We start from the raw sequence: 23,158 nt of genomic DNA, 5'->3' as shown, positions 1-23,158 counted from the left end.
ACCTCCCCCGAGTCCCGGGCGCTCTCGCGTTATAAAAAGTGCCTGTGCTGGTGGAAGCAGAAAGCGATTTGTTGGCGCCAGCCCCTCCTTCCAGCCCTCGAAATGACTGGCAACTCCCGGCTCCCGTTGGGGAGCGAAGATCGAGCTGCCGCCTCCCCGCCGGACCGGGGCTCCCGGGGGGCGTTGTCCTGGCACCCCGGTTAGCATCGTGAGATTTAAGTTTGTCGGCGTTCACGAGCTCCTGAACACTTGCGTCTCTGGAACTTTTGCCCGGAGTTGACAACCTAATGCTTACTTTATTGCTCCTCTTCACTATACAGATATTTTAGCCATATAAACGGCTTTCTATATTTTTTTTCCTGCCTTAAACAGTAGCGATTTGAGGCTTTTTTTTGTTGTTGTTTATCACGGGAGTAGAAAACAGGTGAGGAAAAGCAGTGGATGTACACATGAACCATGTAAAACGCATGAGCACGTGAAGAAGAGTGTTTAGTATTGTACAGAGAAGCATAACTAAGAGTAATAAGGTAAAAATAGGCGATAGGAAGTCTGAATGTAGGAAAAGGTAGGTGAAATCTCTTTGCAAATCTTCTTGAACTTCCTATCATTCTTCTCCTTGAATGCAAAAGTAAGAAAAAGTGGGGCTATAACAAGAACATGTCACAATTCTTCCATATTTAAAGCCATTAGCACCTAAAAGTGTAGATAGCTATCTGCCTCATCACCTTCTGAAATCTTCTTAAAAGGTTTCTCATCCATGTTATTACACCTCTGAAGCATTTGAATGAAGTAAAAGTTTATCCATGTTTTGATGGAATTACTTGAAATAAACAGACTCATGTGCATGAAGAAGCTCTGAAAAATTTAATGCATATGTATGAAATTAATAGTAATTTTATAGTTGAGGTACAGGTGCAAAGAAAGCTGGCAGTTGTATTAGCAGTCTGCAGTGGCCCGAGGTACTGCTGTGGTGCTGCATCTCATCTGGCACCTCTGCTACCAGCTTGCTTTTACGGAATGCAAGGTGAGGTTATTACATAAGATTGAAATATATAGGATAACAAAATAACTTCTGTATACGTTTCAGTGTCGCTTTCTGCTATTAAGAGAAGAAAGACTTCTCTGGAGCAGCTTGAATGGATGTGATTTTTGTTTTTCTGTAATATTTTTATAATGTATTGAAGTACCATTACTGTGTTAATCAGGGACTTATACAGCATCCTGTATCCAACTAAAAGAAACCTTGAAAGATGCATTGTTTGCTTAAAATTCTGCTTGTGACATTTCTCTGCGCTTTAGCCAACTTACGTCACTGACATACTTGCTCTGGATTGCAAATCCAAGTTGAAAAAGTTTTGCATTTAATACTTTTTCCTTCATTTTTGTGTTGCATTTGGCACAAAAGACATAGAGCAAACTCATTTTAAGGCAGCTTGTCCTCTTACTTTCTGATATTCTATTGTCAAAATGGTGTAGAGTGTCAGGAGGAAGCAATTAGGAAAACACCCTTCTTTATGCTTTGAGTAAGCAGAAGTAGTGGGAAAGATGTAGAAGAAAAAGCATATGGCATTCTGACTTAAGTCTCTGAATATTGCATATTTTTAACTCAGACTATCTGTTCCCTTAGGAATTTCTCATTTCAGAGCACTAAAGTGTTAATTGTTTAAGCAAATAATTTTAGTGTACGTTGCAGAAAAGTCTGGAATATTTACTAGTACTAGAACTTGCATTAACTTGAGCAGGAGAGAATCAGTAAGTGTGCAGTGTTTGAAGATCCTGTCCTTAATTAGGAAGACACTAATCGAATTTATAGTGAAGTGCCATCCTTTAGGCCTGGCTTAGAATACCTCCGATACATTTATACTATTGGATCATTGATCATATTCTTCAGAAACATCTGTTGTATGAAACTAGTAGAGTTTGGAAGATATCTCTACATTTCTGTGTGCATCCCCCACCACTCCTGACCATCATCTTTAGGGAATTTCTTTTCAATGAATGAGGCTTGGGATACAGGAAGAGCTATATTTAAGTTATTAAAGTGTTAGCTAGTAAATTCCAAAACTGTAGTTTAGATGGGGTGAGTTTGTAGAAAGGTGAACTCTGGCACCTATAATATTTGGCAACAGATTTCAAAAGGCAAATATCCGTCTTACCACAGACAGTAACTTAATTGATGTTCTGAAGGAGATCAGGAGATACTTGCTAAACACTGTAAAAAATCTATTGGTAAGCCAGCTTCTAAGGAAGATAATATAAGTGAATGCATAACATCAGGACTGAATTTTATAATTTTTGACGTTACTAAGTACAGTATTTAAATTGCTTGTTGCTGTGACTAGCTAATTGAAATGGTTTTTTTTAGAAGAAACTGTACATTATTTTAATAACCTGCTGTAGACTTATTTTCTGCTCTTGTGGCCAATGTCATTTTACAGATCTAAAGATTACCGCTTTTTTCTTGGGAAGCTCATAGACTGCTGTATGTTATCATAAAGCTTTTCTGAAATTATGCTTCCTTAATTTATCTTGTTCCTCAGTAGTGTTCCCTGTATGGCATAAATAATACAAATGCATGATAAGAACAGTTCTTGATTTTCTAACAGGTGTGTATACTTAAAGAAGGAAATAGCAGTTAAGAGAATCAGTCGACTCTGCATGAGATTTTGCAAGATGGTTTCATTAGGTGGTCAGCATCATCCCTTGAAATAAGTTTTGATCTTTGGAGCACAACTGCTCTGCCATTTGAAAATGCTTTTCAAAGGCGTAGCTTGGGTTAGGCATCACAGTGGAGCAGCAAGTAAGATAGATGATGGACTGACAGGATGCATAAATATGCAGCACTGTTGTATACTATTGACAGATACTGTCGGTATTGAACCTAAAAGCATAAGCATTGATTTCACCCACACGTTTTGTTTTGTTAGTACATTTGCTGTATCTTCCTTCCATAGTATTTCTTTATGGAGTCATAGCTGTCTGTTCATGAGGAAGTGTATCTGCTGTTAGAACTTAGTTACATTAGTCGTACATTTTTAATTCTCCCAAAGGTAGGTAATTAAATGCTAGTTAATTTCTATCATAAAAAAGACTGTCAACTTAACAGAAGATTAAGGACTGCAGCGAGTTGATAATACTGATCTGTAGTTTTTACTTTTTGCAGGGTTGAGGATGCTGATGCATCCGAGAAAAGTGTGAATGAAGAAAATGGGGAAGTATCAGAGGCAGACCAACCTCAGAACAAGCACAGCCGACACAAAAAAAAGAAACACAAACACCGAAGTAAACACAAGAAACATAAACATTCTTCAGAAGAAGATAAGGACAAAAAACATAAACACAGACACAAACATAAGAAACATAAACGGAAAGAGGTACCTGAAACCTCTGACAAAGAAGACGGACCAGCTAAAAGAACTAAAATTGATTTTTTAGCTCCTCTGGAAGACTTGGAGAAACAAAGAGCATTGTTGAAAGCTGAACTTGAAAACGAATTAATGGAAGGAAAAGTCCAGTCTGGGATGGGATTAATATTACAAGGTTATGAGTCAGGATCTGAAGAAGAGGGGGAGATTAATGAAAAAGTACGAAATGGAACGAGACCTACAACTAAGTCAAACACTAAGGGGAAATTAGAACCTGTGGACAATAAAACTAGTTCCAAGAAAGGAAGTAAGAGTGAATCAAAAGAAAGGACTAGGCACAGATCTGACAAAAAGAAAGGCAAGGTAGGAGTTGATGGAATCAAAGAGAAGACAACTAGAAGCAAGTCAAAAGAGAGGAGGAAATCCAAAAGCCCTTATAAGAGAAGTAAGTCTCAAGATCAGACAAGGAAATCTAGGTCTCCAATGCTTAAAAGGCGATCTCAGGAGAAAAACAGAAAGTCTAAATCTCCCCCAGAGGATAGAAATAAGGCTGATGATAAAAGTAAATCAAGAGATCGCAGAAAGTCTCCCGTTGTAAATGAAAACAAAAGCAGAGATCGTGGCAGAAAATCTAAATCTCCAGCAGAACTAAGAAGCAAATCCAAAGATAGAAGATCACGGTCCAAAGATAGAAAACCTAGGAGATCAGAGACGGACAAAGAAAAAAAGCCAATTAAATCTCCTTCTAAAGATGCTTCTTCAGGGAAAGAAAACAGGTCCCCTAGACGACCTGGCCGTAGTCCAAAAGGAAGAAGCTTATCTCCCAAACAACGTGAAAAATCAAGAAGAAGCAGATCCCCTCTCTTTAATGATCGTAGATCTAAACAGAGTAAATCCCCTTCTCGAACCCGGTCTCCGGTTAGAAGAGTGAGGAGTAGATCTGCAGAAAGGAAAAGACGAGAATCAGAAAGGAGGCGTCTTTCTTCTCCCAGGTAACTTAAAGATGTCATGAAGCATCGCAAAAATGCATTACAAGATTAACTATCTTCTAGTTCGGTGTTTATCTTTTTTTTTCTTTTCTTCTGAAAATAGCTATTAAAAAAGGTAATCGTGTTGTGCATTGTATATATTACTTTGTATGTATTGAGTTTTTAAAAAATACTCCCCCCAGCTGTCAGACATGCAAATTCATCTTTGGTTGTTCAAGTGCTGAGTTATTTGCTGCTTACACCATTAGTGGGAACAAGTTCTGTAGCTCAGGTTCTCCTCTTTGTCACTCGGTTGGATTCAGAATTTGGCTTCTGTTTTTGTTTCTTAGTTAATACTTCTGTTTCTTTCAGGAATTTCTGTGGCATGAAAGTCCCCTCCACTCTTACATATCAGTGTTGGCTAAAAGTGGGTAATTAACCCCTTTTCCCCTTCAAAAAAACCCCCTAATGATAGAGGCAGCATGTGTGAATGTAAGCAAATCTTTTATATCAAGATGTCCTTCTCAAAGTCATTTTTTTCTTAAAAATATTTTGTATTTTTCATTTGCTAGAGGTATGGTAGTGTTGCTTTGTTATTGATCTATTGTATATCATTACCATATTTTGCATATACTTAAAGGAGAAAGACTGAAATCTTTTTAATGCATTTTTAGTCTTGGCATTTTTGAAAAAGACAATTTAGCCTATGAAAGCAGTTACCTTGAAATTTAGTATAAACCATGAGACAATAATTACTAGCATCTCCTTCTCCGAAGCTGATAAGGCCTGAATGGTAGGTTCCCAAGCAGAGAACAATATAAGTGTACACATTTTTGGAAGTTAATTCATTGAATGTAAGAAGTTCAACAGGCAGAAAAGTTCAGCATTACTTTTGGATAATTAATAATTTAAAACTTTTATCATGGGGTTTAGCTTCACCCACTTTGAGAATTAAGAACAAAGAAGTATGAATTTAAAACCGTGTATTGGAACCACAAAGATCTATCTCAGTAAATAGGCACCTAATAAATGTGAAAGTCTTTCTGCCTCCATCATTGAAGGTTACTCTGGTTTCAAGTATTGGGGTATCTTCTACAGGCGCAATATCAGCTTATTTGTCTGTACTACTGCTTAGCAATACTGCAGGTACTTTGGAGGATGGCCCCAGTGGTCTTAACCAGATTAAACAAGTATTGTGAACGCTTGCAGTTTATCTGGCTGCTCTCTGGTGAATCGGGAATGTATCGGCACAACCACTAAGTTTCTTTGACATAGTATTTGACTTTTCTTCCATAGCATTTTGCATCTTTCAGTTTTCATTTCTCATGACAGCTTGCATTGCAGCTGGTTTGAATTAGTTGTCTAGACACTGTTTCAAGTGATGCATGTGTCTAGAATTTTGCTATCAAATTCATAATTCTGTAACACCATGGTGAGCAGCATATGAGTGGGGACTACTAGGAAATATTTTCTGCTGGAAGTGTTTGCAAATCAGCAGAAATAATCTTTCATTGTGGGACATCCTGAACTAACTCCAGCTATGTTGGAGTTTTAACTACCTGTAATAACTCAGGCTGCCAGAGAATTTCAGGAGCTTTAATGAACAGTTTTAGTCAATTCCCAGTAATTTTGTTTTTCATGTTTGTTTCCAGTGTTCAAATCATGTAAGATACTTCTCAGGTCTTTGACTGAAGTTAGTCATTGTATGATGTTACTATGAATTCTTAATCAGCTTCTGCTTTTTATCTCATACCTGTGATCCCTGAACTGATTTATTTTTTTACAGATATTTTGATTGGGTTTTGGCAGTACAACCACTTTGTTAGCCAGGAAGCCTGGGACTAGCCAGGAAACCTGGAACTGTCCGTTCATCCTGTGACTTTTTTTGTAATATTGTTTACAAGAACACAACGTAAACTAAATGGGTTAAAGTGATCAGCCTGCTCCAGCATTTGAGTCTACAGAAATTTCTTGTAGAAACTGCCAGTACTTCTGCATGTGCATAAATTTTCCTTCTGTCCCACTGTTTACTATTTTGCATCAGTTCTATATGCCTGGTCATTATATGTAGCTAAGGTAACCGAAGCTGATACAACAGTCTCAAAACAAACAAAAAAACATTACAGAATGGGTGGAATTAATCTTTCAGACCCAAGAGATTCTGTTCATTGATGAGAGAGAACACCTGAAATAACTTGTCCCAATTTGATTTTAAAAAAAAAAAAACAACAAACACCCCCCCCCCCCCCAAAAAAAAAAAAACAACCCCAAAAAAAAACACAGGAGGGAGGGAAAAAGAAGAAATAGAGTAGCAACATTTTCTCTGAACAGTGGTGTGGAAATATTTTCCAAGAATTTCTGTCGCAGCCTCATTAGAATAGTTGTTAAATATTTTTAACTTCTGTCCTTTCCAATTTTTGATTGAAGTCTTCCTGTTGTGGAATACAATTAAAATTTTTAATGTAGTTGTCCCATCAAGGATTTTTTTCCTTGAATAACTGTGAATCTGTATAGACAAGAATGAACAAATTTTGAATAGTATATAGTGTCAAACTTGAATTATTTTTTTAATTTGAGAAGGGTTAGTTTACATTTTAATTACGAATTTTACTTTTCAGCTGCTGTGTTAGAATGTGTGAAATGTTGAAGCCATCCAGTTCTAGTGCCTAAATTGAAATAGACATTAAGGTCATTGCTGTGGAGTAGCGTGGTCCTAAATTTCAATACTGTGTTGCTGAGAAAATTCTCAAGAATTAGGTTTTGGGTTTTATTTATTGTTTAAATACTGTTTTGATAAACATGAAAACAGGGCACTATTTATGTAAGACCTAAACACAAGCTTAGTTTTAAAACCTCTCTTAGCTTTGTGTTAGTAATTAACAAGCTCTGTTTCCAGAGTTGTCCTGAACTAGACCTATGTATGGGCACGTATTTCCCAGGGTGGGTAGGACACACACAGGAAGGGCAGCCAGCTCTGCAGCATACTTATCCATCCCTCCCTCAGGAGCCCACCTGGTGGTCCCTCACCTGCAGTAAGATTTTAAAGTGAGCTTTTAGAGGGAATTGTGATTTCTGTTTTCAGCGTACTCCTGATTTTGCTACTGTTCTCTTCCTCTATTTTAAGAACGCGGACCAGAGATGATATTTTGTCTAGACGTGAAAGATCAAAAGACGTTAGCCCACCCAGTAGATGGTCCCCATCCAGAAGAAGGTCTCGGTCTCCCATTAGAAGGAGGTCTCGTTCACCCCTTCGACGTAGCCGATCTCCAAGAAGGCGGAGTAGGTCTCCTCGAAGGAGGTAAAGACACATTGCATTTCTTAATATATTTTGTAAAATATTACTAAAAGAATAAAGATTGCTATCTTATGTATAAAAAGACGATGCATTTTTTGTCCACATTTATATACGCTAGCATAGTTGAATTAATTTTGTCCTCAATGAATTCATTTGTTTTATTACTTGGAGTCATTATGTACCTTTATGTTTTATGAATAGATTTTTCTCCTTTTCTTCAAAAAAACCCAACCCAAACCAAAACCCCAAAAACCCAAACCCTTCTTATTGTTACCAGGGATAGAGGCCGAAGAAGTAGATCTCGCCTTCGAAGGAGGTCCAGGTCACGTGGTGGCCATAGACGTAGGAGCAGAAGCAAAGTTAAAGAAGACAAATTTAAAGGTAGTCTTTCTGAGGGTATGAAAGCTGAACAGGAGTCTTCATCAGATGAAAAGTAAGAATTAATTTCTAACTTGCGCTGATTATCTAAAAATACAGATCAACTGATATGGAGAATGAACTGACATTTATCTTCGTAGTGTAGTTTTTGGGTTGTCACCTAAAACCTTAATCATGTTTTAGTGCTTGTGATCTTGTCAAATTACTGTTGGGATGATCTGGAAAACTTTGGAGTATGCAAGAAATATCAAGACCTGTTGGCTAGTGGGCAGACCTGAGGGGATGATATGTTGCTCGGTTTCTAAATTCAACTTGATCAGTATCTTGTGAAAATATTTGGTCTGTTTCCTCAAGCTTGTTGCTTGAGGAAAAACTGTAACAGCTGAAAGGATTAATTGCTATCTGCAAATTGTTTTTATATTTGCTAAATATCTACTTAATCCAATTGCACAAGAGTATGCATTCTTAATCACATTATCAAGGAAGAATGATGCTGGAATGAAAATGAACAAGGCTTTTTTTGTTTTTTCTCTTTAAAAGCAGTTACTGTTAATTGTTTGCAGTTAAAAATGAAATACTCAAAATCCCAATGAGATACCAAAAGATAAATTTTCTCTGTAAGGGGATGTAAATACACACACTGGGATTTAATACACCTTTGCTTTCTGAGTCAGTTGAACAGCTATTGTTTAATATATCGTGTGCTTTCTACGCCAAAGAACTGCATTTGGTAAAATACAGTAGATAGTCTTATGTTTATGATGTTATATAAAAAGTAATAATATTTTCGTAGTCTTGAAGACTTTGATTTGGAAGAAGAGGATGAGGAAGCAGAGATAAGACAAAGAAGATTACAGCGGCAAGCAATTGTTCAGGTACACGGTTATATTATCATTATTTACAGAAACTAATTTTATGCTTTTATTGTAAAATGTTGTGATAAAGGAAGGCTCTTAGGCTATTATTGCATTATGATAGTAATTACTATTTCTGTATTTTTTCCAATTTATTGCAAATGTTAGTCTCAGTTAAACTTCACACTTCTATTGCAATGGCATTGGTTTTAAGACTGAAGCAACTCTTCTGTGAGTCATTTTTGTGCTGCGGTTAAATGTTCTCTGACAGTCCTATGACATGTTAAAAATGTTCTTCAGTTATCTTAATCTGTAGGTTTTCTTCATAGCTGTATCACTGATACCATAATGTCAATATAGCATTAAATTACATATCAATTAACCTAACTGGTCGGTTTGTTTCAAGTAGAAGTTGTCCTTGCCCATTTCCAAAACTTCATAAAGCCACTGACATGCGGTCCCTCTTCATGAAAGTAGATAATGTATTCAGTTATACGTGTGAGTTCCTATGAACTTCTTACTTGTGGTGAAAAGGTAACAGTAGTGACAGATTGTATGTGACTGAGACCCCTGCAAGGGAGCTGTGGCCAAAAGGAATGTAATTCTACAGCACAAGTCAGGTATCTTTTTTTAAAGTTGGGATTTGGCACATAGTTAGAACATAATAAGCAAAATGCAGCAGCATATTTACTTAATATTAAGTTATAAAAACACCGGTTACAATGTGCTGCTTATTTTAAGCAGCACTAAAAATACTGTTCATCGTTTGTCTTTTATGCAAAGCCTAGTGTAAAATCCTTCAGAACTATGCGTGAACAAAACCTTATAAAGTAAAGTATTTTTAAAGGCCAGTTACACCTATTGTTGGTCCATGCAGGAAGCAAATTCCAGACTTCATTCCCTAAATGGGAAACTTCTGTTTGTATTATTGAATAGTTTGACCTTGATAACTGAGTGGTATCAGCGTTTATTCATTTTGATTTTTAACTTTTGGGAGAGGAAGTGACGTTTTTATAATTTCATACTACTTGAGTTAAAAAAAAAAAATTGTAAAGGTGTTGTCTTGAACTTTTTTAATGCATCTGAAATTTTTCAACAAGAATGAATGAATAAACAAGATTTCCAATTCAGATAAAAAACCTGAATCTAAAAACTACTTTTCTGTACCATAACACTAATAAAAATGGAAAAGATTCTAGGATGTAAGACATAAGATCATTAATCTTTCCTGAAACACTTTATTTCAGTACTTGTGTCATGGGCAACAAAATAGTTAATCTTCAATAGAAATTGTTTTTTACAGAAATGTAAAAGCCTAAAGGACACACATGAATTTCTCAGTCATCTTTTATGGTCTGGGCTGTGGTGCATTGTAGCAAAATGAGTTTTCAAAAGCTGTATCCCATTCGGCAAACAGTCTGTTGCCATTAGAGATTTAGGTGATTATGAAAGCAAAGATAAAGGTTTAGCACAAACCATTGAAAGAGTGAGTATAAAAATATTTAAATTGTGATAAGCTGTGATGGTGAGATTAATAATTAAATTTCTTTTTAGAAATACAAAGGCCAGACAGAAGACAGTAATATATCTGTACCGTCTGAACCAAGCAGTCCTCAAAGTAGCACGCGTAGTCGCTCAAATTCACCAGACGACATCCTAGAAAGAGTGGCTGCTGATGTTAAGGAATACGAACGTGAAAATGTGGACACATTTGAGGCATCAGTAAAAGCCAAGCACAACCTCATGACAGTTGAACAGAACAATGGTAAGAATCTGAAATCTCACTGTATAGTGCAATTTATGAAAGCTCAACTCTTAAGCAGAGCACATCAGAAGAGACATTTTGGTTAGTTTCCTTATATACTTCCCAGACTTGGAAGTAGATTGAGTTTTTGGACAGAATTTGAGAATGTTTCCACAAATACTATGGTACTTACAACATTAAAATAAAGCTTGCTCCTTGAAGAGGATGATATGAATGGAACATTCTGTCTATATTTCTAAAAACTCTTAGCACAATTCATGCTATGAATTTGGAAGAGCAAATAACAATGTCTGTCTTTATAGTTAAGAATCACCCTTTTTAACTTCCAGATTTTTCTTTTCACTTGTGCATGTTGGTTTTTTAGAAGCTTAATATAGTCCTAGTCTTTATTTTGGGGTGGGTTGGAAACCATGGCCCTTTTGTCCCTTTTTTTTTTGGTCAAAGCCACTGCGATAGAAGCGCATAGGTGGGTCTGTAGTAATTTAGAATGACTAAGGCTTTTGAGAGTCATTGCTAGTAAGTCCATTTTGGTGGCATAACTTCTTGCTGAAGAAATGGCTATTTCCTCCTCTTCCTCCCTGCACGTAATCTGTTGTGCAACAATATTGCAATACTGAGGTGAAACACATCTTGATATAAAACCTGCCTTGTGCCTGCTGTGGCAAAAGGAACATAGAGCATCTCCCAGTGCACCCCATAATATTGAAAATCTGCCTTTTTTGTGTGTGTGTGTGTTTTGAAAGTGGATTACTGTACATCTTCCAGGTAGTCAAAAGGTGTGACTAGTTGCTGTGTGGACATACTTGAGATAGTCTTAACTACTTCAGTTTCTCTTTGCAGTTTAATTGCAACAGCACACTGTTTAACAAGGGCTGTGAAACCTGCCCAACCCCTCAGGAAATGGTTGGACAGTTAGCTTATATTTCATGTCATGCGCTAGATGTATCCTTGGGGGCTGAATATGCTATGTTCTAGTGGATGCTTCTCTTTGAGGCAATAAAGCTGCCTCTCTTTGGGATTGGTGTACTGATCTGTAGTTTTCCTGGTGTTCCCTTGAGCAGTATGTTTTCAGATTGTTCTCCTGCAATGTATGTGGAAAGAACTATCTTATGCACTTTTCCTTTATTTGCATACCACAAGTTTAGACTTAGTTTTCTTGTGTGTAACAGACAACATCTTTTTCCTTTTTTGTCAGAGGCATGTACTGCTTTCTAATTTTGTCCACTAAAGTATATGAATAACTACATAGACATTTTTAACATACGAAAAAGGTTTGCTTTTAAAAACAGATCAGTTACTCTCAAATCTGAGAATTTTCATATATTGGTAGGATTCTGGGTTAGAAGTGGCTATAACTACAGATGGAAGCAGTGGAAAATCTTTTTTTAAAGAGCCATTTTTTTATTTGAATCCTGACCTCATATAGAGGCAGGATCGTAAGTTGCTAAGGAACTTGTTAATAACTCATTGTAGCCCAGTGCAAGTGTGAGTAATAGGAACTAAAAAGAAAATTTGAGGAAGTTGCTGGAAGGGTCTATATCTTGAAACAACGGTGTAACCTGTCTCCCCATAGTGTCAGGTGACAGGTCTATACCTTGAAGCAATGTCGGCATGATGGATGAGAGTTTTTGATGCTGTCAGATTTCAGTCTAGTTATTTTGAATGAAAGTGGTTGGCTTTGTGCATCGTGAGACCTGAAGCATCTGAGGTTAACCGTTTGTTTTTCTCCATCGCTTAATACCCTAAAGGGAGTGTCTGTGATTTACTGTGGTCGTGAAGGGATGCTACCACGATGTGTGTTATGAAATAGTTTGAAGTTTACTTGCTTTCACTAATGTGTACTTAATTTATATTTCTTTGCTTTTATCTTATCAACCAAGTAAAATGTCTTTGGGACTTTAAAGATGATTAAAAGGTGAGAAAGGGATAATCTTACCCACATTAAAAATGCTTCTCTTAAACATAATAGTTAACATTGTCTTTGACTGAAAGCTACACGAGGTCCTTTTTGACAGGGTTGAAGAAAACATTCTCCAAAGAAACAACTTCTAGGCTTTACAGCTTTGGTTTTTAGTAAAATACCTTGTGATTAGCAGAAAAGCCTGAACTCATATATTGAAAACATGTCTGAATTTTTTTAATATATGCACACAGTCATTTTATATTTCTTTTTATACTTTTATATATATATATAGTCATTATCTGTAGGGATCATGTAAGTATGTACTTTTTGCTTTCTGCTGTGTGAATTATTTGAAAGCTATTATACTTAATTTTTCAAGGAAGTGTAAATTTTTGAGTGCTTTGAAGAACTTACCCAATCTGAGTTTTGTATTTCTAGAATGTAAAATGGTATTTGCTAGAAACACTAGTAGAGCTACCTGTTTGCCAACATACTGATCTTAGATTATATTGTAAAGATACCAAGTCACGAATTTTCTGGTAACAGAGTTATTAGCTTGTCGTGTTTTTCATGTTGAGTAATCTAAATTTCATTTTAAGGTTCAGCTCAGAAGAAACTGCTAGCTCCTGATATGTTCACAGAATCAGATGATATGTTCGCTGCATACTTTGATGTAGGTAATTCTTGGAGATGAAATGTATGATTTTTTTTTTGCTTGATTTTTGTAGAGAGTTACTGTCACTTGAGGTTTGTGGGAACTTTGATTTGTAAAAGCATGTGTATCTGAGTGGATACTATGTTCTGAATCTTTTGATCAGCCAAGGCAGACAAAGTAGTTCTTAATTAATATTTCAGTGAAAGAAAACCTGCTGAAATTAGTGGGAGTTTTACCAGAGTAAGCAATTAGGGAATTCACCTGTTGTTTAAATAGGACCTATAGTGGCACGTAGTAACAAACTTAAAATACGTTACGCTTTATGTTAATGTTACTATGCTGCACTCTTCTAAATACGTGCTTTTTTTCACAGGTTCATGTATAGTTAATTAAAAAGCGTCTGTGTAAGATATTTTAATTTGTTAATGATGCTGTGTTCGAGTAATGTGGTGGTTTGTTTGGTGGGGTTTGGTTTGTTGTTTTTTTTTTTTTTTGGATAAAGAGATGCATTTCCTGTTTTTACTTTGCACTATGCCAGCAGCTTTTCTCTAAAGTGGCCTGCAAATCTTGGCAGTCTGGTGACTAGTTTTGAGACTTTACTTGCTGTTTTCTATAAATCTACTTCATTCTTGCTGGTGCGCAACACTGAGAAATAAGTCAAGACAACAACTTTCTTCTTAACTTAGAAATTTTCCAGTTAATTTTGGTTTATGGTAGACATAACCTATTAGTTATGACAGAAGCATTGGTGACAAAAGGCTGGCATGGTGTCACTCTAGTAACACAGGCAATAATAATAAAAGAAAAATCAAAACCTCTTTGACCTGGAAGAAGATAAATACTTGAAGGATAGTGGTGGGGGGATGCTTTTAAAAATTTGAAAGTTACCAGTAGGGATTTAAATGTCTTGTAAGTGAGCAGTTCCCCCTTGCAGAAACTGTTGTTCAATTGAAGATACTCTTTACTACTCATAGATTTGAATTTGTGATAATAATTGCCAAATCTGTTAAGAGATGTCAACAGCAACTGTAGTAATTTTATGATATAAGTAAATGTAAGTATAATGGTATGAAATCTGTGAAGTGGCATTGAATGAACAGAAATTCAAGGCTTAAACAGTTACATTTTCCCTCCAAATTGCTAAACTTTATTACTACAAACAAACTGTAAGTAAAAAGTCTTATTCAGATGGTCCAAAGTCTGCATTGTAACAGTGACTTGTAGAAATTTCTTGTGGGTATTAATTGAAACTTTGCCTATTTATGTTTAATAATAGTTCTATTGGTTGTTCCCATCCTCTTTTCTTGCATCAGTCTTTAGATACTGGTATGTAAATAGCATTTTGTGTTCACTAGTTTCTCTCTCCTACAAGATAAGCGTGTTTGTACTGTGGAGAGGAACAGTGTTTCAGTAGGAAAAAAGGGCTTTTGGTACGTAAACATCAAGGAAAAACATAGAGCGCACAAGCAAAGCTGTTACTTTTCTTTTTATTTCAGAGTGCTCGTCTAAGGGCTGCTGGGTTTGGAAAAGACTTCAAAGAAAACCCCAATCTCAGGGATAACTGGACTGATGCAGAAGGCTATTACCGTAAGTTGTATTTGTTCGTTTGCAAGGACAGCTAGAATGAGGGTGCTGAATGGTTTTCCATGTCCTCATGTAAAAAGTCCTGAAACGTTACTCCAGTGTAAATGTACCACAGTGCCCTCACCGCGTGTGTCATGTAAAAGACGGAATGAGCATGCAGGTTTTAACCTCAGTTATGAAAAGACTCCAGACTTACAGAATCACAGTTTGTTCCCCATATTTCCACAAAGCTAGGTGATATAAAACATTGTACGCTATGAAATTAAGTGATTGTACCATTTATCCTGTTTTTCTGAATTATACAGAATGGTTTATTTTTCATAAAAAGTTTCATTATGCATGTCACTCATAACTCTTTAAATTGCTTGATTTTATCCTTCAGGTGTTAATATAGGTGAAGTTCTAGATAAACGTTACAATGTCTATGGTTACACTGGTCAGGGAGTCTTCAGTAACGTAGTGCGAGCCAGGGACATGGCAAGAGCAAACCAAGAAGTAGCGGTTAAAATCATCAGGAACAATGAACTTATGTAAGTAATGCTTTTGTTTAATAATAATCAAGCATATGTAACAGTTGGAAGTTTTTCATGATGTGATTTGAATCTCCCTTTGTTTCAAGTGAAGTAACAGATTACAGCTGTGGTTCCTGCCTTTTCTGCTAATATGAACCAGATAATGGGAAGCGCTTGAGGACTATGTATCCACACTTCTTTACAGCTATCACAGGAGAAGGGTACTTGCATTTTCATCAGGCACTTTCTCACTTGCAAAACTGCAGGGAACAGTGGTAGCAAGAAACGAGGTTACAGTTGATTATGAGGCCTGCCCAGCCCTAAAAATTTTTGAGATGGGAGTCGTGGACTGTAAAAATTCTGTTTTGATGGACCAAATCATTTTGGCAGGCTATGGGTTGGATGCTAATAGGTCATCTGCAACTTATAAAAAGATCTCCATACTTTAATTATTTTTGTATGTTCTCTATGTGTTTGCATGTATATAAGAGATATAAAAAGGGAGGGGACTCTCCCTGTTGAAATAAAAAAAATTTTGAGGTCTTTCAGAATGAGTGAACATTAACAAGTATGATCTATTAAACTACCATATGTGAGGACTTGTCTATAATATTCATTTTCAGTATCTGCTGCAGTATTTCTACAGTCATGTGTTATGTCCTCTTCCATTAAAGACAACTTAAATGAAAATCTTTTTACCTTGGAAGTTTTAAAAGTTGTCTTGCTGTGTGTATAACTGGGTTATTTTGAGTTATATGAATAGGTATCTAGAAAAGTTTTAAAAAAAAAAAGTTTAACAAAAAAGCTGTTTCAGTTTGCTATATCATATAGATAATCAGTTTGGGTGTGTACTTGACTCTAGTCAGTTTAGCTTAAAACTTTTTAATAATGTATGTGGTTAAGTACTTATTTTAAAAAAGTAAACTTCTCAAGTGAGTGTTGTTTGAAACTGAAGTGTCATATTACAGGAGGAATCTGATTTTAGCTTTACATGCAACCAGGAGGGAGGAGGAAAGAATAAGTAGGTTACAAAGGCACAGTGAAGATCAAAGAATTAAATAAACTTACCCAATGTGTAGACACTGACAGCAAACCACTGTTGTGATTTTTTTTAAGCTGTGGCACATTAAGTAATGACAAGACACTTCTCATTTCCTGATAATTATAACCGCGTAAGTGAATGTCTAGATTTTAAAAAAAGTATTAGCATTTCACTGATTTTGTTTTCTAAGCATATTTCTTTGTTTTCAGGCAAAAAACTGGCCTGAAAGAACTGGAATTTTTGAAGAAGCTCAATGATGCAGATCCTGATGACAAGTTTCATTGTCTACGGTTGTTCAGGCATTTCTACCACAAACAACATCTCTGTCTGGTATTCGAGCCACTCAGGTAAGATGATAAATGTTAGGGATTCTCTGTAAAAAGTAAAGTACTATTGAGTGATCTTTACCTTTCTGGTTTTGGCTATTGTTTTGATACTTTGTTCTATAGCCAAGATTCAAGAATGCAAGGAACTTTAAAAAAAAAAAAAAAAAAAAAAAAAAAATCTGGAGGCACACATCCACAGACTGCTGAACTATTTCTGATTTACTTAAAGCATCATTGTGAACTTTTTGCCTGGACAATATTTGAAACAAAATAATGTGTTATTAAAGATGTTTCATCTCACCAGTGCTGCTCTTAATGATTTATTTTGTGTGTGTGTCACAATATTTTTATCAGTTTTCGTAATTCTTTATTTTAAGGCTTTGGATTAAGAATGCGTTCCCAGAGGGGTTCAGCAAATGCTGTATATTCTATGAAGAGTACATACATAACAACAGTCTAAGGAAGCAAATTGTTACGGTGCTTTCTTTGCATGCTCGCTTTTTCTTTAAATAATTAGGCTCTTTTGACAGGTTAGTTGTAGACACTATTTTATGATAGATCTGGATATATTAATTGCCTTTTTTTTTTCCTGCTTAGAGACATCAGTTGTGTGTATCCTAAGTTTTCTGTGTATGTCATATTTTAATTTTTGCCATATTTGAGCTGAAGGTATATGCTGAAGCAATGCACATTTTATGAAATTACTATTATATTTTCATTTATAAGCCATACAACAAATTATTTTCTTGTGCTGCACTATCTTTTTATAACACACTTGTACATTATTTATATGCAATGATGCTTTTGTCCTGGAATTGTGGTATTTTTTTATCTGCTGTTTAAGTCATCAAAAAATCACCTCCCCAACTTGTATCTTTTGCATACTTCCTTTTTTATTTATTTCTTCAGAAAATGAGTACAAAGGCTGTTGAATGTGAACAGTGAAATGCTGTTCATGTGCAAATAAATCCTTCCGTGTTAATCTTGATTAAAAATGTGTTCTGAACTAAGTAAGTCCAGTCTAGTAAGTAATTACACAGTATAGGATAGATCTGATTGACCAGCATTTTTTTCATTGCTGTAGCTAAGAGAGTGGTATGTATGTTAAGTTGAATGCTGCTTTTCTCCAAAAATGTTTAAAGCTGACTGATTTCTTCAAGCTTGTCTTACAGTTTAGGAGGCCACTATATTTTTCTTTGTTAAGCTCTTTTCTATTCTTTCTCTCTCCCTTTCTTTCTCGAAATAGTATGAATTTACGAGAGGTGTTGAAAAAGTATGGGAAAGATGTTGGACTCCATATTAAAGCTGTGCGTTCCTACAGCCAGCAGTTGTTCCTGGCTTTAAAACTTCTTAAAAGATGCAATATCCTACATGCAGATATTAAACCAGATAATATTTTGGTAAGTAATAAATAATTGAAACTTATTTTGCACAGTTTATAGTGTAAAATTAATATTTGAAATGAATATCATTCTGTTAATTTAGGTGAAGTCAAAATTTACTTTAACTGAAAATGTTAAGCGTTCATGTTTTGATATAAAATGCTACTGTGGTATAAATAGTAAGTATGAAATACAATACAGCATCTAAATAAAATCTTTTATTTAGTACAATCTTGCTCAGACAAACCTGCATCCACTTGTATCGTTTTAGAAAGCAGATCTTCCAAAGAAAGACGGTATCCTTTCTAAGGAGAAATCTTGGGAGTTTTTCCATCAGTAGTTGAAAAATGTTCTTGCTTTCTGCAAAATAGAAGTAGGTTGTTTGAGTCTGGATGGAGATTTTGTTTATGTGAATGAGATAATGGTGAAAAGTCCTTAATGCCTTTTTTTGTTGTTGTTCTGTTTCCATTAAACATTCTGGTTAGCAGAGAGGGAGAGCTACATCAGAGGAATCAAGCATGTTCCCTTTGGTTTTCTTGGTGGTCGTCCCTGTGACAAACTCAGATTTTTATTTTATTTAAAATGTTCTCTTCTTGCCATCTTCTTGCCATCTTGCCACAGCAGTAAAATTTACTATGAAAGCATGAGATACGTGAATAATATGCTGGTTTATGAGTGGTACTCTGAATACTAGAGTTGGAAGTCTAAACTGATACAATTTCAGTATCTGGAATGAAATCCAGGTCCACGAAGGATATTTTGGTAAGGGAAAAGTACATGAAACTGACCTTTTTTGTATTTTGTAGGATCTGAAGACATTAACTGTCACTTTAAATTCAAGAAGGTTTTATAGTTTCCTTAGAATACAGAGAGGAAGGATTGAAATATGGGAAGAACTTCTAATTTAAAGGCTGAATGTTTTTCTTATCTCTGACTTAAATGTATTGTTACTTTCACAGTGCTATTGGTAATTCTGTCTACAGATAGTGCTAATGGCTATTTATGTTTAACTTTCAGGTGAATGAGTCTAAAACAATATTAAAGCTTTGCGATTTTGGATCAGCTTCACATGTTGCAGATAATGACATCACACCGTATCTAGTTAGTAGATTTTATCGAGCTCCAGAAATCAGTAAGTACATTTGGATTGGCTACATGTGTCTTAAGCAGTAGCAGAATATACCGGTACTAGCAAATGAGAATTTGACTTGAATTTACTCTCTGTTTGGTCTTAGCAAAACATCACTCTGGAAATATGATGGCAGTCAAAAATTCAGACTTTGAAAGCATGCTTGTGTGGCTCTTCATGTATGTTGGTGTCAGCTCAGTAAGGACAGGGAGAAGTCATTCTGATTGGTTATAGTTATGTTTTAATTTAGAGGTATTGTTCTGACTTCTTGTTTTTTACTAACTTAATTCATGCTGATTGGTTTGGGTGTTAGGTAAAAGCCTCCCTTTCTAAAATAGGGATACTGTAAAAGTTAAAAGGCTTGCATCCTTCTTTGTCCTTACGGTGACTTCGTATTCCTAAGAGGAGGAGCACCGATGTAGTTTACAAATCAGAATTTTTTCATCTGTCTGGTCTTGTGATATTACGTTGTTTAAGGCTGCCTTTATGGAATTAACTGGAGTCGCTCTGTTTCAGTTATAGGAAAAATCTATGACTATGGTATAGATATGTGGTCTGTAGGCTGCACATTATATGAACTTTATACAGGAAAAATACTCTTTCCTGGCAAAACCAATAACCATATGTTGAAACTAGCCATGGATCTCAAAGGAAAGATGCCAAACAAGGTACGAAAAAAAAGTATATGATTTTTAATTAATATCTGAAACTGCTGTAATGAACAGTAGAACATACTTTCTTTTTTCTCCCTGAATTCTGTTTCTTAACATATACATCTTCTCTTAACAGCAAGTAAATATCAGACATCGCTCTGACTGTATAATTTATATTGATTTAAAATCTTATGAAGTGAAAGCATACAGCTTCTTTTTCATAGACTAAGTATAAAGTGAAAGCAGAAACCTTCTAAGCACTGAGCTGAAAAAAAATACGTAAGTCCATGGAAGATACTGTGTCCTTTTTTCAACTGGTTTGAACTGTATTTTTTTATTCAATCTAGACATTTCTTACTGTCCTTTTGATATATTTTTCATTACTATTAAATTACTCACGTTGCAATAAGTTAGTAGACATTGATGCTAATTGTGGAATTTGTGAGACACAGAGAACTTGCCTGAAACTCTTGCCTCTCCCTCGTTTTCCAGATGATTCGAAAAGGTGTGTTCAAAGATCAGCACTTTGATCAAAATCTCAACTTTATGTATATAGAAGTAGATAAAGTGACAGAAAGGGTAAGTCCTTAATGTGTCGACTAACCTATTACTTTTTTCCAAGCTTTCCTATTATTATGATCTTTCAAATGTATCTTGACATCTTAATGAAAAATAAAATTTTGTAAACTATTAGAATGTCCTTTTGCAGCAGTATGAACAGGTTACATAGTTATAACAGATTTTTTCCTATGATTTAGGAACACGTTTAAGAGAAATAAGAAGTTTAATTTTGGCAGGTATACAGGGTATCTCCACATAATCTATCCCTAAATTACTAATAAAAGAAATTCTGCCTTCGTTTTAGAGAAGGATGTCCAACTTCAGTATGATGTGCTTATGTTTAGGAGTGTTGATGTGCTTATGTTTCGGTATCATTTTAACTTAGTGTATTTATCAAGAATCACAGAATTAGTGGCCAGATATGGGAACTCTCCACGTGGAATTTTGATGTTCTCAGTTAACTGGGATGTTAGGTTCATGTATGCACCTGCTGGTGCGAAAGGCGAAAGATGCATCCTGGCCTACCCCTGGCAGCGTTATTTCCACTCTTCCTCTGCGCGCTTGAGGATTTATGAGGCCATATGATGACGAAGGGCATTGCTGACCAGATACGAGAGAAGTTGCTGCTGAAGCTCTGTAAAAGGGATAGGGGTTTTGTGCATTACTTCCGTTCTACAAGGTTGCCATTTTTGTATTTGTAGGAGAAAGTCACTGTTATGAGCACCATTAATCCAACCAAGGACCTGTTAGCAGACTTGATTGGGTGCCAACGACTCCCTGAAGACCAGCGTAAAAAAGTACACCAGCTAAAGGACTTGTTGGACCAGATTCTAATGTTAGACCCAGCTAAACGGATTAGCATCAACCAGGCTCTGCAGCACGCCTTCATCCAGGAAAAAATTTAAACCAGATGAAGAAGTTCAAAGGGTTTGAGTAATTAAGATACAAAGACTGAAGAAATTTCACAGCAGTTATTAATGTATATAAACATAAATATTTCCCCTGCAAAGTTGAGGAAGAAATGATACATTTGAATTAACATCAAGGCTGATATTTCTTTTAGAAATGTTAGAGTAATTCTGTTTTGTGTCTTATGTGAAAATTTTCACTGTAGAACTGTTTTAATTGCCAAGACTGCACAGAAGTACAATGCTAATGTATATGGTTGCAGTTCGTATATATTATAAAAAGAAAAAAGCATCTGTTATAAAAAAAAAAAAGAAAGAAAAAAAAAAGAGCAGTAATACTGGGTGGTTGATTTGTTTTTAGCAGACTTGGCTTCATTTTTGTCTTTAAAAAATGGCCAGCATAAATGCTGTTTATATTCACATTTTCCTAGGTGTGTGTGTGCAGGCCACAGCAGCATGCCCTTGGTGTAGTCAGTGCCGAAGGGGGTCTGTTCCTTCTTGAGCCTGCCCGCAGGGATGGTCTCCTCTTTTAAAGCAGGTTGTGTACAACTTTCAGTACACTGAAGGTAAGCTAACCCATCAACATCACCGGTGTTTAAGCTGTTATTTTACTGGAACAACTGACAAATGAGAGACAATAGCATTGTGGCAGAATTCCCTGCATGTTTGATAAATGATCTTGTTTTATTTTCTGGCATTGCAACCGTGGCATAGTTACAGCTTCTGTTCTGTTCATCACATTTAAAACTTTGAGAGTGCGCACTTGATGGATAGAGCGCCTTCAGTGTACTGTTTCTTATTACTTTAATTTTTTTAATCAACTTGCTATAGACTTTGTATACATTTTGTTAAATACAATTCACTATGACATAGAACCAATACTTACAGAAGAGTTTTCATTTAGTAATTACATATGTTGGGATCTCATTCGAAAGACCTTATATCTAAAGGATAGATAGACAACATAATGAAATTTTTAACTATTTGTATGTCATTTTGAAAGTGTACTGCTTTATGCTAAAAGTGTTTCATTTGTTCATTGTTTTCATTATTTGTGATCATGTTGTCTTTCAATACAGGCATAAACCTTCCACTCTTGAACAAAGCAGCTGCTTTTTAAAAGCGGTAATTGCTTCTTTACCTTTTATTTCTTTTGTAAATGAAGCTTTTCTTTAAGAAATGTGACTTTAAAGTGTTGTCTCTTGCATAAAACAGTTGACACTTACTTATTGTAAAGTGAAGATTGTTCTGCTGCATGTAAAGTGGACCATGCAGATTTCTGTATGTTTTCAGTATGCATCATTAGATAATAAAGTCTTTTGTGAACAAGGCATTTGTAGCCATTTTTAAAAGAATCTGTCTTCAGTGATGGTAAATCAGGTAATTCTTAAGAACCACCCCTGCATTTCCTATTAATCATTTAATTAAAGGGATTATTAAACGTTATGATCTTTGGGAGAGCTATAGGCTATGTTAATTAGATATATAATTATCACTGCTTAAACAAAAACAAAGCAAAAAACCCTACAGATAATGTCTGTCTGCTTTCATTGTAATGAAATTATTCCTGTAGGACATGGGATTAAATTCAGGATTTAACTAATGTTTGTGCTGTTTTTCTCACTTTTCCTTTTGATGGTGCTGAAAGAGAAAAAGGAAAGCGAGTCACAGGCCACTCAACGCCTACTCCATGGGTCTGATTTGCTGAGACACCAACTTCACCTTCCTAACAAGGTTATTTCTGACAGCATGTGTAGATAAACATTTAGCAACAAGTTAAAACAGCTTGAAACATTTGAGTTGGTTATACAGCGTGAGGAAACCAGAATCAAACTTTTCAGGTCCATACTGCTGTTTTAGTGTTCTCTCTGACACTAT

At 35.6% G+C, this 23,158-nt stretch overlaps 1 protein-coding gene across 1 annotated transcript; it reads left to right on the top strand.

The window, feature by feature from the left end:
- Nucleotides 1-102: 102 nt before the first annotated feature.
- PRPF4B (pre-mRNA processing factor 4B) lies at nt 103-21,616 on the top strand. The gene is made up of 16 exons (XM_009588182.1): nt 103-199; nt 913-1,024; nt 3,164-4,357; nt 7,458-7,631; nt 7,906-8,061; nt 8,800-8,881; nt 10,415-10,625; nt 13,128-13,201; nt 14,680-14,770; nt 15,150-15,297; nt 16,531-16,668; nt 17,894-18,047; nt 19,047-19,161; nt 19,675-19,826; nt 20,304-20,390; nt 21,074-21,616. Exons 1-16 carry the CDS (start codon nt 103-105, stop codon nt 21,275-21,277), a joined length of 3,189 nt encoding a protein of 1,062 aa, XP_009586477.1. The 3' UTR covers nt 21,278-21,616.
- The last annotated feature ends 1,542 nt before the right edge of the window (nt 21,617-23,158 follow it).

The sequence above is a fragment of the Fulmarus glacialis genome, unplaced genomic scaffold, assembly GCF_000690835.1.
Source record: "Fulmarus glacialis isolate BGI_N327 unplaced genomic scaffold, ASM69083v1 scaffold3412, whole genome shotgun sequence".
Taxonomy (NCBI): domain Eukaryota; kingdom Metazoa; phylum Chordata; class Aves; order Procellariiformes; family Procellariidae; genus Fulmarus; species Fulmarus glacialis.
The sequence above is the reverse complement of the archived record's forward strand: the minus strand, read 5'-3'. Positions and strand labels throughout refer to the sequence as shown.

Bases quoted from the DNA above. Each gene is read 5' to 3' on its own strand.
- PRPF4B (XM_009588182.1), top strand. From the start codon at position 103: ATGACTGGCAACTCCCGGCTCCCGTTGGGGAGCGAAGATCGAGCTGCC. The intron at 8,882-10,414 runs GTACACGGTTAT...ATTTCTTTTTAG, and splicing joins AGCGGCAAGCAATTGTTCAG to AAATACAAAGGCCAGACAGA. The intron at 19,827-20,303 runs GTACGAAAAAAA...CTCGTTTTCCAG, and splicing joins AAGGAAAGATGCCAAACAAG to ATGATTCGAAAAGGTGTGTT.